General features: G+C 41.1%; 1 protein-coding gene across 1 annotated transcript in view; it reads left to right on the top strand.

Annotated features, from left to right (window-relative positions):
* tnmd (tenomodulin) overlaps positions 1–13,978 on the top strand; it is a 65,695-nt gene that overhangs the window by 40,395 nt on the left and 11,322 nt on the right. Inside the window, exons 3-4 of the mRNA XM_085244661.1 lie at positions 2,897–3,037; positions 8,972–9,079. Coding sequence (XP_085100787.1) covers positions 2,897–3,037; positions 8,972–9,079 — 249 coding nt within the window. The remainder of the gene's footprint in view (positions 1–2,896; positions 3,038–8,971; positions 9,080–13,978) is intronic.

Genomic DNA, 13,978 nt, shown 5'->3' with positions numbered 1-13,978 from the left:
CCTGACCCACTGATAGACAGAGAATAGAGCCAAATGTTAAATGTCACCTCAGCAGACCAGGCAACGTAGTTCCAGTCATTTGTTGTACAGTTTTGGTGAGCCTGTGTAAATTGCAGCCTCTGTTTCCATTTTTTAGCTGACAACAATGACACCTGGTGTGGTCTTTTGCTGCTGTAGGTAATCTGCTTCAAGGTTTGACATGTGTTCAGAGATGCTCTTCTGCATACTTTGGTCGTGGTTATTTGAGTTACTGTTGTCGTCCTATAGAATGAAGGCAGCAGTATCAGTATGTTAGCCTCACCTCTAACCCAATGGCAAGTGGGATAAGCTCATGATGGATGGATGGATGGATGGATGGATGGATGGATGGATGGATGGGTGGATGGGTGTTGTCTTCCTATCAGCTTTAAGGAGTCAAGTCATTCTCTTTTGATGTCTGGCATCCATAACAACAACAATTTAAATTTTATCGCACTTTTAAATTAAAAAGTTTTTCTCTTTGCACACAATAACAGATTGTTTTCATAAAAAATCATAAATTACCAGGGTCAGTATTATTAGCCCTCTGAAAAACTGATCCTTTTATTGAGCCACAGCAAAAAAAAAAAACACTGCTGTGTAATGATGTGCTTTAATGTTGCAATGCTCAAAGTGTGTAAAACCAAGTTAAAACCGATGGTTAGCGATCAATTTAAACTATAAAAGTATAAAAACTTCAACAAGCCATTTTGGACTTGAGAAAAAGAATTGTTGATGCTCATGAAGAAGAGATGGATATACAGTTATTGCCGAGTTTCCAAGTGTCAAGAACTGAAGTGAGAACTATCATCAAGAAATTCAAAGAGGGCCACACAGTACAGGATAAGCCTGGCAGAAGTAGGCAGCAAAAGATTTTAAAGATTCTGGAAAACAGCTAGTGAGAGATGTGTCTAAAGACCCCAAATTAACTTCCAAGACATTAGTGAATGACTTGTCTAAGTTGGGAATCTTAGACTCAAAGAAGACAATTGCTAGAACGCTGCACAGGAATGGACTGTGAGGTTGCAGACCGAGAAAACCTTCACTTGTGCAGAAGACTGAAGTACAATATGAATTAATTCAATTCAATTCAATTCAATTTTATTTATATAGCGCCAAATCACAACAAAAGTCGCCTCAAGGCGCTTCATAGATACAGAGGAAAACCCAACAATCATATGACCCCCTATGAGCAAGCACTTTGGCGACAGTGGGAAGGAAAAACTCCCTTTTAACAGGAAGAAACCTCCGGCAGAACCAGGCTCAGGGAGGGGCGGGGCCATCTGCTGTGATTGGTTGGGGTGAGAGAAGGAAGACAGGATAAAGACATGCTGTGGAAGAGAGACAGAGATTAATAACAGATATGATTCAGTGCAGAGAGGTCTGTTAACACATAGTGAGTGAGAAAGGTGACTGGAAAGGAAAAACTCAATGCATCATGGGAATCCCCAGCAGCCTACACCTATTGCAGCATAACTAAGGGAGGATTCAGGGTCACCTGGTCCAGCCCTAACTATATGCTTTAGCAAAAAGGAAAGTTTGAAGCCTAATCTTGAAAGTAGAGATAGTGTCTGTCTGTTAAAATTATGCATTCTGTAATCGTGTCCTTTGGTTAGATGACATGAAACTTGAGCTCATTTTTGTGTGTATAACCCTATAGTGAAACACGGTGGTGGTGGTATTATGCTGTGGGCTGGGTCTGGAACTGGGAATCTCATGAAGTTGGAAGGAATCACAAAGAGAGAAGGATACGTGAAGACTTTGAAAGGAAACCTCAAGCATCCAGTAGCAAAACTGGGTCTGGGTCGTCGCTTTGTCTTCTGTGACGACAATGGGCCAAATATACGTCACTCCTAGTGAAGGACGACATCCAGAAGTTCAAAATGAATGTTACTGACTGGATTGAGCATCCAACGTCCGTGCCAGAGGACCATCAAAATTGAAGGAAGTTCAGAGATGTGTTAGACATGTTGAAAGGTACAACAAATGACTAAAGGTTGTTATCCAGCAAAAAGGATAAACAACTGACTGTTAGCATCAGGGGAGCTAATAAGCTTGACCCTGGTAGTTTTTGGTTTCTGTGAAATCTTTTTTTGTTTCTGTGTGTAAAGTTAAATGATGTAATCCTCCGAAATAAAACTGGGATGTTTGGAAAAGCTGTGTTACCTTCCAACCCTTGACTTTTAACCCCCTCTGATACTGAGCCAGCTTACTGCAGCTTCAAGTATTTAAAACTCATATTTTTTTCTGTTCTTATCCTTTCTTATGGGAGCTGGTTTGTCATTCGACCTCATTATTCAGTCTGATGTTGTAGTCGCGTCACATGTTTTCTGCAGGTCTTTTGTATTCATCTGTTGGTTTTTTGTAATTATGGATCATTTTGATCTCCGTTCAGATGCGGGTGACATATGAAAACATATGTTTATTTAACGGTTGAATATTCTATAAACCGGCGCTCAATAGCCTGTAAATATGTGTCAATCTCATTCACACTTCTCACCATTTTGTGACAATTATTCTGCGGCTGTTGTGTTTTTTCTGGTTTTGGCACCCGAAAATGAAATTCCAATTCATAATCCTGCATTCGGTGCCACCATTGAGTCAATTGTTTTTTCCTTTCAGTGAAACAGCTGTCAATGAGAACAACACCAGACCTGCTTGAATAATTGAAAAAACTCTGAGATGTTGGCAGCGCAGCATTGTTAAATTGTAAAGCACTGTTAAGCCTTTAAAGACGGCTGAAAAATTCAGAAAATTGCTTCATTTTTGATGTTTTCACTGATCTATATTATTGAGCGCATAACAATGATGTAAGGAATGGCGAAAGCATCGCTCGTGCATTGATCAGAGGGGCGTGTGGTTGTTTGTGTCGTTGCAGGTGTATGACCACGAGTACAAAGCTGTGGTGGATGGCGTGGAGACAGACAGTACAATGGAGATAGACCCAGTTCACCGCGTTGAAATATTTAAGATGGGAAATGGGAGTGAGGAGATTCTCGAGGTCCACGACTTCAAAAATGTAAGTAAAGGTTAAACAAGGCCATGTAAGCTATTTTTTTTTCTTTTGATGAAAAACTGAAGCTGTACCCATGTCTTCTCGTCAGCAGAGGATGTTGTATGATGTTCACATCCTGCCCTTTTTTAAGAGACAATTGACAACATTTATCCTTTCTTGAAATCCTATTTTTCTTATTTCATCCTTTGTCACTCTGGATGGGAAAAAAGATGGTACAAACCTTTGAAACATCACACAGACAGAGTGATGGAAATCATTCTCACTGAGGTGTTCACGCGAGGATCAAAAACACAATTGCAAAAATACAGCACTTATGGTATCAGTAATTGATACTAAAGCAGCAGCGCACAAGGAGATTTGTTATGTGACTTTGTGCACACACACAGCAACCCAGAGCGAAGAATTCAGACCCCCATAAAAAAATCGCTTTCTTCCCACTAATTCTATACACCAACTTTTTCACAGTACAGAGACAAACACTATTAAGAAACCCGTCTCTATTTGTTTCTCGCACCTTTTTCAAATGCAATTTTGTCTCCAGCCGAACTCATTAACTTACCTTTCATTCTTAAATCCTGCTCGACTGTGCAGGAGGTTACACATGCTGCACCTCGGAGTAGAGAGTGTGCTGCTTGGCTGGGTAATGAATGCTCTTACTCTCACACCATTATTTACTGTGAAATGTTGAGTTGCCAGGCTGAATGTTACAGGATACACCTCATCCAAAACAAAAACCTACGCTGAATCGTTATTGTTTTTGTTACAATGGGCTTTGTGAATCTAAAATGGCTATATGACAGAAACCAGCACAGCACCGGAAAACTTTAACCCCTGCAATCAGTCTCTCTATTTCCTTCTCTCCCTCCCTGAGCCCACTCTGTGTTTGCGTGTGGGTGTATGTGTGTGTGTGTTTGTGGCCCACATACATAAACATGCGTGCCTGTTGCTTGTTCCACTTCCTGTTAGTGAAGCACATCCCCCGAGGAGATTTGTTTGATTCAGTGCTCCACCATGGAAGACTAAGTAACAAGCGAGTGAGCAGAATAATTCAAACCTCATTGTGACAAAAATCTCAGAGAAAATTTACAATTGGTTATACTAAGTGGAAGCTTTTGCACTGATGCTAGAATTGATTTTGTTTAATACAAAAAAGGGGAATGTCACATGTTATTACACAGACCAAAGCCACCTTTAAAACAATCTCCATCAAGCCCGAGGGCTGTGTGATGAATGGAAAATGAGGGGATTATACCACCAGGACTGTGAACCATTAGACTCATTTTAACAGGAGAGGAAGGAAAAATGGAGAAAGAGACATCCTGAGAGGGAATTACCAGGGTCGTTTTCACGTTAAAACGAAGTGAACAACTGAACCAAAGAACATTTAGGCAAACAGAAATTTGTTTCTGCACAAGGTTTCAAATTGGTGTTTCAATTTTATCTGCACAACAAAGCAAAGGTATAATAAAGTGAGAACAGAGTCAAAATTGGAGCATGTTAAGTAGCCATTGTGTTAAAGTTAAGTTTACTTTCTGTTGGTGTGTTCTGTTATCTCTCCAGTTGCATGATGTGTGATTGCTTTCCTTCAAACTCAACGACAGAGTTCCTTAAGAATTCTCTAAATTTTTGACATAATGATGCAAAAGTCCATCCAGCCATTCACTTCCGCGACCCTGAAAAGGATAAGCAGATGGATGATGCAAAAGTGAGGCTGCCCAAGTTTTCCAACTACAAAGGCTTCAAACAATGCTCAGGTAATGTGGCCTTGCCTGTAAAGAACAAAGAACCACGCTTATTGTTTCCTGACATTTAACAAGAAATTTCAACAAATCTTTAATTTAATTCATGGAAACACGTGTGTGTGTGTGTGTGTGTGTGTGTGTGTGTGTGTGTGTGTGTGTGTGTGTGTGTGTGTGTGTGTGTTGTTTCAGATTGATCCTGTTGCTTGTTAGGTGTAGATTTACAAGAATAAAAAGGTTTTGTAAATACATCAGAAAATATCAGCAGCAATGTGAAGGTCAAGCAGTTCAGCAGTTCAGCACTGCAGAGACCTCTACAATCCTTCTTTGTTAAAGCACCTTTGGCAGCAATGGCAGCCTGGAGTCTCGTTGGAAATAATCCTAGAAGTCTGGCACACCTTTCTGTTAAAAGTCACTCTTATTCTTGCAGGCAGAATCTTTAAAGTTCAACCAAGTTGGATGGAAGGAGTTGGTGCGCAGCCATTTTTCACGTTTCTTCATAAATGCTTAGTTCTATGCGGTTCTAGCCTCAGCTCTAGTTAAGCTACTTCAGGACTTTCAAACTCTTCTTGAAGCCTGCTTCAGGTTGTTGTCTAGATAAAACATAAATCTTCGCCCAAATTTGAGACCCTGAGGACTCTGGAAAAGGCCTTCACTTAAAATTGACCCATATTTTCTACATTAACCTTTTCCTTTTGCCTGACTTATGTTCTACTCCCAGTTGCAGCACAATCCTACGACCACTGTGTTTGATAGCAGCACGGGCAGGTGTGCGAATTTTCTAATTACGTCGATTTAGTTCACAATTAGTTCAGGTAATTACAGTGGACTCAATCAAACTATTGAAGCAGCAATGATAAAAGTCAACTGTGGAGCTCAACAGTGGTATTACAAAAGATCTAAATGCTTAAGCAAATGGGATATTGTGTTCTTAATTTTATTCTCGTGGGATACTGTGTGGGGAACTGAATTCACTCTGAGATGATTCCGAGCCAACAAAATAATCTGTAAATCTTCCAAGCGTCAGAAAACTTTAAGAAAGCACAATATATCCCTAGACTGTGAGAGGAAACCATAAGCAGAGCCGTCTGAAACAAGGGTGAGCAGCGTTTTTCCCTCATTTACCACCTGACCTTCATCAGGCAATGCACACCCTAAGCTATAACTCCCGCCAGCTTCGCAAGTATTTCCACATCTGACTTGGCTCAAGTTCAGACTGCAGAAGTTGTCAGTCATATGTTTTAACTTCTTATTTTCAAATAGTACTACCCTAGTTCAAGGTTGCCAGCATCCATAAATCACCACAGATGCTGGAAGCAGCAGCTGGCGAGTGCAGCCATTCTGTAATATTTATGTTAAAGTTGTGTTTTTAACAGACACTTTCTCTCAGTGTTTACTTTTTCTTTAATTCCTCTGCAGTTAACCATCAACGTCCCGGTCAAAACCTAATCTTGGTGACACTGTCCAAATGACTGATATATTAATATCTAACAATAATGCCAGGAAATCAGTACCCTCCATCAAGTCTGATGTGGATGTCCTTGACTTCACTTGAATTCGTGCTGGCTATGGCAACAACATGACTGTTTCATTGCAAATTTGGACCAGTTTGACAGAAGTGTTCTTATTTGGACAAATATCTGCAAAACATGTGTTATTGTACTACTGAAGGCTGAATCACAAAATGAGTCAAATGGGCAAAAGCAACAAAAACGATGGAGAAAGACAGATCAATCATAACTTGTTGAATTTGTAACCAATTTTCGAGAAATTTGTCAAAAAAGTGTCAGATATATATTTATGCTAAATGATCTATGTGTCGTCATACAAAAATCTTAACTTGATAGTAAAAGTAATATTTCTCTAATGTAATCCTTAAAAAAAAATGTTCCGCAGCTGCTTATTTTTTGTGATATATTTCTGCTTCATCAACTATAAAATGTCCAAAAAAAAACCTGACAACATCAAGCCCCTTGTTAAAAATTAGTTCTCTTTTTCAGGTTCGACTTGAAAAGGCAGCTTTAGACGAGCCATTTGGCTCAAAGTTTCGTGTCCTCACTGCTGCTGTCCTTGAATGTCTTCTAACGTCTATCTTTTGGCAGCCTGCACACAGCAAGTCAGCCTCAACAGTCCTGTAAAGCTTCTGTGGCTAAACTTCAGGCACATACCACAGTCAACATTTTGACAGATAATTTAAATAATTTAGGAGTACTTTACACAATAAAACACGGAGCAACATAATCACATCCAACCTTTCTGTTTATAAGATGCTGTTTTGTACGTTTTTACTTCTTTTGTTTCATGTTAGCCAGTCGTCTTTGCAGATAGCCTTTAACCACGAGGATGTGTTGGTCAGAGGGGAATTTAGAAGAAAAAACCTGTCTTTTTTTTTTGCTATACGGTCTACTGCCTCCTCTTCTCACAGCAAATAAAACGGAAGCATCAAACCTCGCCTCCAGCACTCATCCATCGAAAATTTCTTTGGAGCACTTTTGAAATTCATGACTGCAGGAAAACTTTTGATGAAGTTGAGGATAGCCTACGGTAACATAGCATCCTGCTTGGATTTCTGTGATTGACTGTGATGTCCGGATATTGTGAGGTGGACTATCAGTAACAACAAAACGTGAAGAAATCTTTAAAATTTAGAGGTTTCTTTGTTTTAGACTCATACAGGTCCACCTTGGATAGTGCCACACTGATAACGTGTAATGTATTATGCAGGCTGTATTTAATATTTTAAATGAGATATAATTGTCATGCCGTTTAACATTTTCATGTTCCATCTCGTAAAAGGAGAGTTGCATAGTTCATGGGTAAGAAATGTCACATAATTACAGACGTTTTTGCAGGTAATGTGAAGGCATCGCCCAGACTAATGCCAGCTGACATTTGAATGAGCTGAATGATGCATGCTGTTACATGTTCTCTATTCTCTTGATAAAACTTAGATGAGCATCTTGCACGTGGATACACCAAGTGGATCTTTCAATGTTGTCTGTTAAAATGGCATTGCTTTCCCATTTCTCAGCCCTATGTTAATGTGTCTTTCTTCATTTTCTGGTTGACCAAGCCCAGTAATCAGTGTATCTCATCACAACATCGCCCTCTTTTCTAGCGCTGCAGCTCCCCAACACAGTAGATCCAAATTAAACAGAGACTCATCACAATAAAGCCCGGCATAAACATAATGCTTTTGTGCTTGAGACTATTATTGCCCCATCCTTTTTCCACACAGATGAAAATACATGCAGTAGATTATGACAGCCATCACTTTGTATCGTGTCTCGTACAGCTGGTATCTGGCTCTCGGAGTGACAGCACCGCTGAAAATATAGAAATAGCACCCACATGGTCAAGTTAACCAATTCAAAGGAGATGTCATAGCAATCACCGTGTAAGTGTAATTAAATTTAGATTGAATCAAGTCCATTTTCATGGTACGGCTCATACAATTTTTACTTGATGCGAGTTTAAAGCAGCTGTGGCAGATGTAGATCCCGCCGTCTGTTCTAATACTGTGTGCTGAACGAGCAGCTCTCTGCAGAAAATAAATTGGATACAATCTGATCTACTGAAAGTCTTTCAAACTTATTCCGGCTGAATATCTTAGATTAACATACAATAGCGGCGAGAGGGAATTAACAGATCTTTCTCGCCTATTGAGGCTCTGTGTGTCAGACTGAAAAGAGCCACGGTCCACATGGTGGAGGATCATCAGTGGAGCTGAAGAGAGTGACTCCACACTTGACTGCGCAGATTAAGAGAGTGACAGGGACCTATGACTGGCTAATTCAATGGGGGCAGTCTCTGTAGAAAACACTTCATTCTCAACAATGTCACTTGGCTCTCCTGTGCGATATATCCTGCTATAAAGCATTACCGAGCCACAGTGGAACACCCGCTACCTTTCTATTTCATTCAGCTTGAAAGCAAAAGCTGCGTTGCAAGAGCCAAGCAGACATCAGTTTATGCCATGACATAAAAGTAAAAAAAAAACATGAAGAAGAAGATCAAAACACACCTCTTCGTACTCATTAGGTTTTAACTTTTTAACAGCTTTGATTATCGGCAAAAAGCTGAGCATTTTAAAATGATTGCCTCAGTTCATATGAGATATCCACATCACAGACGGCTACTGAATGATACATATATCTGAATTCCTGAGTATCCCTTCATTTCTTTTTCTTTTTCAAAGGGAATCACTGGGATCCGGTTTGCTGAACATCAGAGGTGCTACATCAGGGCCCAAACTAAGAAACTACCCGCAGTGGCAGAGGTGGAGACTGAAGACACGGAGTTGCTGGTATGCCTCCTCTCTCTGTTGCATGTAGCTCGGACTCTCTTCGGTCCCGCAGAGGCTGTCATGCATACTGCAGGGAGATAACCAGAGTTGAGCACCGCAAGCGCCACACAAATCCTCGGCCTGTCCATCTTGTCCTATCTCCCCCAACCCTCTCACTGAAGAAAAACCTAGGGTTTGTGGTAACTGTAAAACCGCCTGAAAGCTACCCGAAAACCCATAGTCTCTTTGTGGCTCACATCAAATGGTGTTTGCTGTCAATCCTGAGCCAAATATTAATTTTTAATCATCTCCTCCAAAGGCTTTACCCAAATAGCCTAAAGGGGGAAGGGTGGAAGAGAGGTCTGAGGGAGAGGTAAACCATTAAAATTATATATTTTTTTAAAGCTGTTTTCTTTGCAAAACTCACAAGGCTCCCTCTCCAGGTTTAGAGTGATTTATTTTCATTTTCGGGATTCCTACAGTTGTGTGTGAACTTCAGAAAAAGGAATGGAGGAAATTCAGTCAATCAAAATTCCCATTTTTTCAGTGTCACAGTGCAATTCACAGAGTGGGCTGCATGTTCAAAGAGAAAATCCTCCTCTCGAATGTCTCTACTGCTAGCATACTCTCATTTACATTTCACATTGTAGCTGAGAAGAAGTAGCTGGCAAATATCTGACGCACCCCACTCACTGCCTTATTTTAAAAACAGAATAAGGCAATTGTCAGACCACTATTGGTTTTAACTTTAAGAACACAAGCTGTTACACCCCAAAAAAACCAAACACTGTTTTGTTTTAAATTCTTCTCATCTTTATAATGTCTGATCTACGTTTACAGATACTAATTGCCCAGGCAGCACCATATGTCCGTGCCATCTCTAGCTTCTTTTGTGCACTGTGAAGCCTAATTGGCTTAATTCACAGCTCCAAAGTAAATCATCTAAGGCCAGCAAAGTGATAGGACACATACCAGTAGTTAAGGAAGCCTTTCAATAAAGTAATGATTCGTTTCTAAGCTGCGGCTTGCATGAAGGTCTAATTGTAGTCTGTTCCAATCTTGCCGTAAGAGATGACACACAAGAAGAAAAGAGCTTTGACTCAACTTTCTAAGTAGTGTTAACCTGGCAGCAAACACACAGCCCTGCCCCCTACAAAGCGTTTTTCTAAACTACAACCACAGCTAACTAATTTCATATTGCGTGTTTTGAGAATGCATTATTCTCGCTTTGATTATATGAAAAGGAAACATTTATAAAAGTAAACACAGCATATCGCTGCACTGCAGGTGGTTAAGGTGGACGTTAGTATCGCAAAATCCAACATGATGCCATGTTTACTCACTGAAAACCCCCTGAAGGAATAAAGATTTAGTTCCTCCCTATAGCTTTTGAAAAACAATTGTAGGACAATAAATTAAACCGTTTTTCTTACATGCTGGTAAAAACCACAAACAAGCTGAAAACATATTTAGTGTTGCAAAGTGGCATGTAAATATAATTCTCTTCAGCCGTGGACTTCATAATCTCTAAAGATTCTGGTGTTTGAAGGAAGATTATTGTGCTGAGAGTGAGCAGAGGAGACTGATTCCAACCTCATGTCTGCGCATTTAAATTGATGCGACAGCCAGGCGCTCGTTAGCTTACCTTAGCATAACAACTGGAAACAGGAGGAAACGGAGAGCCTGTCTCTGTACAAGCATGCAAATGCCTGCACATTCAGAAATGTAGAGCAGATTGCAAACATGGCACGTTTTACCTGGCAGAACATTTTCTCCTTGTGCTTGTGCTGCTCGCCTGGTTACCTCAAAGCAATAACTAGAAGACTCCGGGAAGGTCACGGAAAACGTGTTTTTAGCTTGCAAATTTGTAATATGTGTGTAAACTAACATGATAAGATGCCATAAACATTCGTGATCTGATATTGCACACTGATCTTTTCCAGCTCACTGAAATGAATCTGTAGCTGCACACTCTGGCACGTCATCAGCTGACAGACACGACGCCGGGACTCAGCTTATCTAACTCTCTGCAAGAAGCCGCATAATTAGTCAATTCACATACATATATATATTCATCAATCAATACCACATAAATGCGATACAGTATTCTCTTTATGCTCTGTCCCCTCTGTACTTAAACCACTTTACACTGTGGCTAATATTTCTGCAGGTGATGATTTTATCACAAAAAAACTAGATTACACAACAAAAATACAGTAAATACCAGGGGGGCATATTGAGGTAATAAACAGCAGCCCCTGCTCCATCCTCTGTGAAAATCCACCCACGTGTGACCCTGGAAAAGATCAGCACAAGTTCCTCCTCAGGTGGTGAAACACATGAAGCTCACAGGGGTGAATGCCAGCTGCTAATGGTTCCTAGCTTAACCCCACCACAGGCTTTTAGGAAAAAGGGCTCAGAGCAGCCGTGGCAGGCTTTAGAGCTGAGGTGAAAAACAATGGAAAAAACTGCGGTAAAACTGCAAGCGGCTGATAAGAAAATGCAGCCCCTGCGAGGGAGAACCAGGTGACAAACATGAATTGTTTGCCAGGATTTTTTCCTTCCCTTTTCAATTTGCCTTCTCTATGAAACGTCTGAGGGAGTAATCCCTGAGCTTCATTCCAGTTCCCCCAGTCTGACACAGGAATCGCCATCAGCCTCCCTCACTCCCCTTAAAATTGTGAATGGATGCCGTTTGCTCCATTAAACAGCCACTTAATATGGATGACCAAAGCTCGCCCAGCAACCAAAAACCTCCCACTCAGACGACAACTACAAACAGAAAAGCAGTGTGATGAGGAAACAACACCGCTGCAGAGGCTGCGAATACGCCAAAGTCCTGCGAGCGCACAGTGCGGACTGTTTTGTGTCATTTTTGTCAGTGAATGGCAGGGTGGTTTTGTGGCACTGCAACAAAACGTTCGGTTCCTGCATTTGCTGTGTTCAGTAATAAGGTCGTGTCAAGCCAGAAAATGGGAAAGCAGAATTCATCCTTACGTCTTTGCAAAATATGGGACTCGGTGATGCTGTAACAACTCACATGGCTACTGTAGTTATAGCTGGTAAATGAACCACTAACATGCTACCCAGCCGGGAACTCGCTGACACAGGAGCTTCCTTAGTCAAAAGCTGTATCATAAAATCTACTACTGTGTCATGACTTTCCTCTTTGGGCACACTTTTTTCCCCAGCAGAGAAATATTTCATATTGCAAAAATCTCCCATAGAGGCCTTTTTGGACTCAGTGTTTCGCACTATCAGGACCGTTTTGTTTGTCAGTGGCGCAAAGTTGCATGGCAAAATTCCCCAAAGGTGAACAAAGCTGAATTTTTTTCCACTCGTTTACTTTGCCACATCTGCCAAAGCAAATCCACCTGGAGAGTCGTATTTATTATTGCTGCAGAATTAGCATTTTTAAATGTTGGTGTGATCGGCACCTTTAGTGCCCTTAAGCAGGCAGCAGCACAAACATGGTAAGCTGCCTGAATATGCCTGTCAACTGAAATTCCCCACCAGGTATGTTAGATTAAAAAAGAAAACTGCCAGTGTTAGGTGCAGCGTGTGAAAGCCATTGGGTATGGCGAGAAAATCTTTGTTGATCTCTGGCAAACATAGCACACACTTTAAACAATGTGTCATGTCAACAGTGTTTCCCCCCCTTGGGACACAGTGGCAGGAGAGGGTAAATTCATTAACTACAGCACAACTGGTGTATAATTAAGTTGTGCACTGTAGGCGAAAAGCATACATACACCAGGAGAGGGCTGAACAAAACAAATTACCATCATTCCCAAGGTCCAATACTTGATAAAAAAGTTGCTTGTGTCCTAATAATATATCATTTGTCAATAGCAAAATGGAAAAGCCTTTAAAGTGTGTATAAACTGGTGGACTGTAATCATGTTGTCTTTGTGCTTGTCAACTGGCATTTAGAAATCCCTGCCCCATGCTAAAATGCTGACCTTTACTACCTCCCCCAAGGCGCTCTCTCCTACAAGTTATTGGAGTCGTTTCTCAACTGTGAAGTCAAAGTCATGTTGCGGGCCCCGTGTCGTGACCTCCATTTACTTTCCAGAGAAGTCTGACTTGGCTTCAATGGTTAAGAGGTCCAATTAGAGAGGGCTGTTTGTGTTGCTCGAGTTTGATTTTAATTTCTGCAGCCACAGGAACGGTGAGCACACCAGCTCTGCGGCAGAGCAACCTCTCTGCTGTAACACCACCACCCCGCTACACCAGTCTTCCGAGTCATCATTAGTCTGCTGGCCGGCGCTTAAAAGTGAGGGAAAGTGTGTCGAAAGCTTGGCTGAGCACCTCCCGCACCCAAACACATTCTTTGATGTGACAGAATGCGCTTAAGCCGCCTCTTCTTCCTTCTCCTCTTCTTCGTCTCCGCAGGTCACAGCTGTGTCGTTCGAAGACAAACAAGAAGCAGCATGAAAAGCAAAATTCTAATTCATGCGAGAGTGACAGGGGCAAACATGAGGGAGGGGGCACGACCCAATATAAATGATTCTCGCTCCCACTATAGCCCCAGGATTCTACATCAAGCTTAACTAATGTGCAATTAAGCTTTAGACTGGAAGAAAATCACCTTGTAAAAACATTTGTCAAGTGAACAGTTTTTCTGTTCTGGGCTGCTAATTAACAAGGGAATGGGAAGAAGGGTTTGTTTGTGTGTGTATTTACATATACATGAAGAAAATAAATATCCTCACTGTTAAGGGAGAGCATTACCAAATCCCCTTCATATGTCTCTATTAGACAACACTGACATGTAGTCCCTATCATTAAGCAATAATAGTTTACTTTACAGCTCATGAACTACAGTATCAACAAATTAAGCCCAGTGATAGTGCTTGGTGCCAAGCGAAGCATTGTGGCGGAGGGGGAGGGAGTAAGGGAGCGTAGTTGGAGGGGTTG

The sequence above is a fragment of the Mchenga conophoros genome, linkage group LG2 (assembly GCF_057382185.1).
Source record: "Mchenga conophoros isolate Kocher_MC1m ecotype Shallow Benthic linkage group LG2, M_conophoros_male_GT1.1, whole genome shotgun sequence".
Classification (NCBI taxonomy): Eukaryota; Metazoa; Chordata; class Actinopteri; order Cichliformes; family Cichlidae; genus Mchenga; species Mchenga conophoros.
Note: the sequence above shows the minus strand (reverse complement) of the source record. Positions and strands in the feature narration are given on the sequence as shown.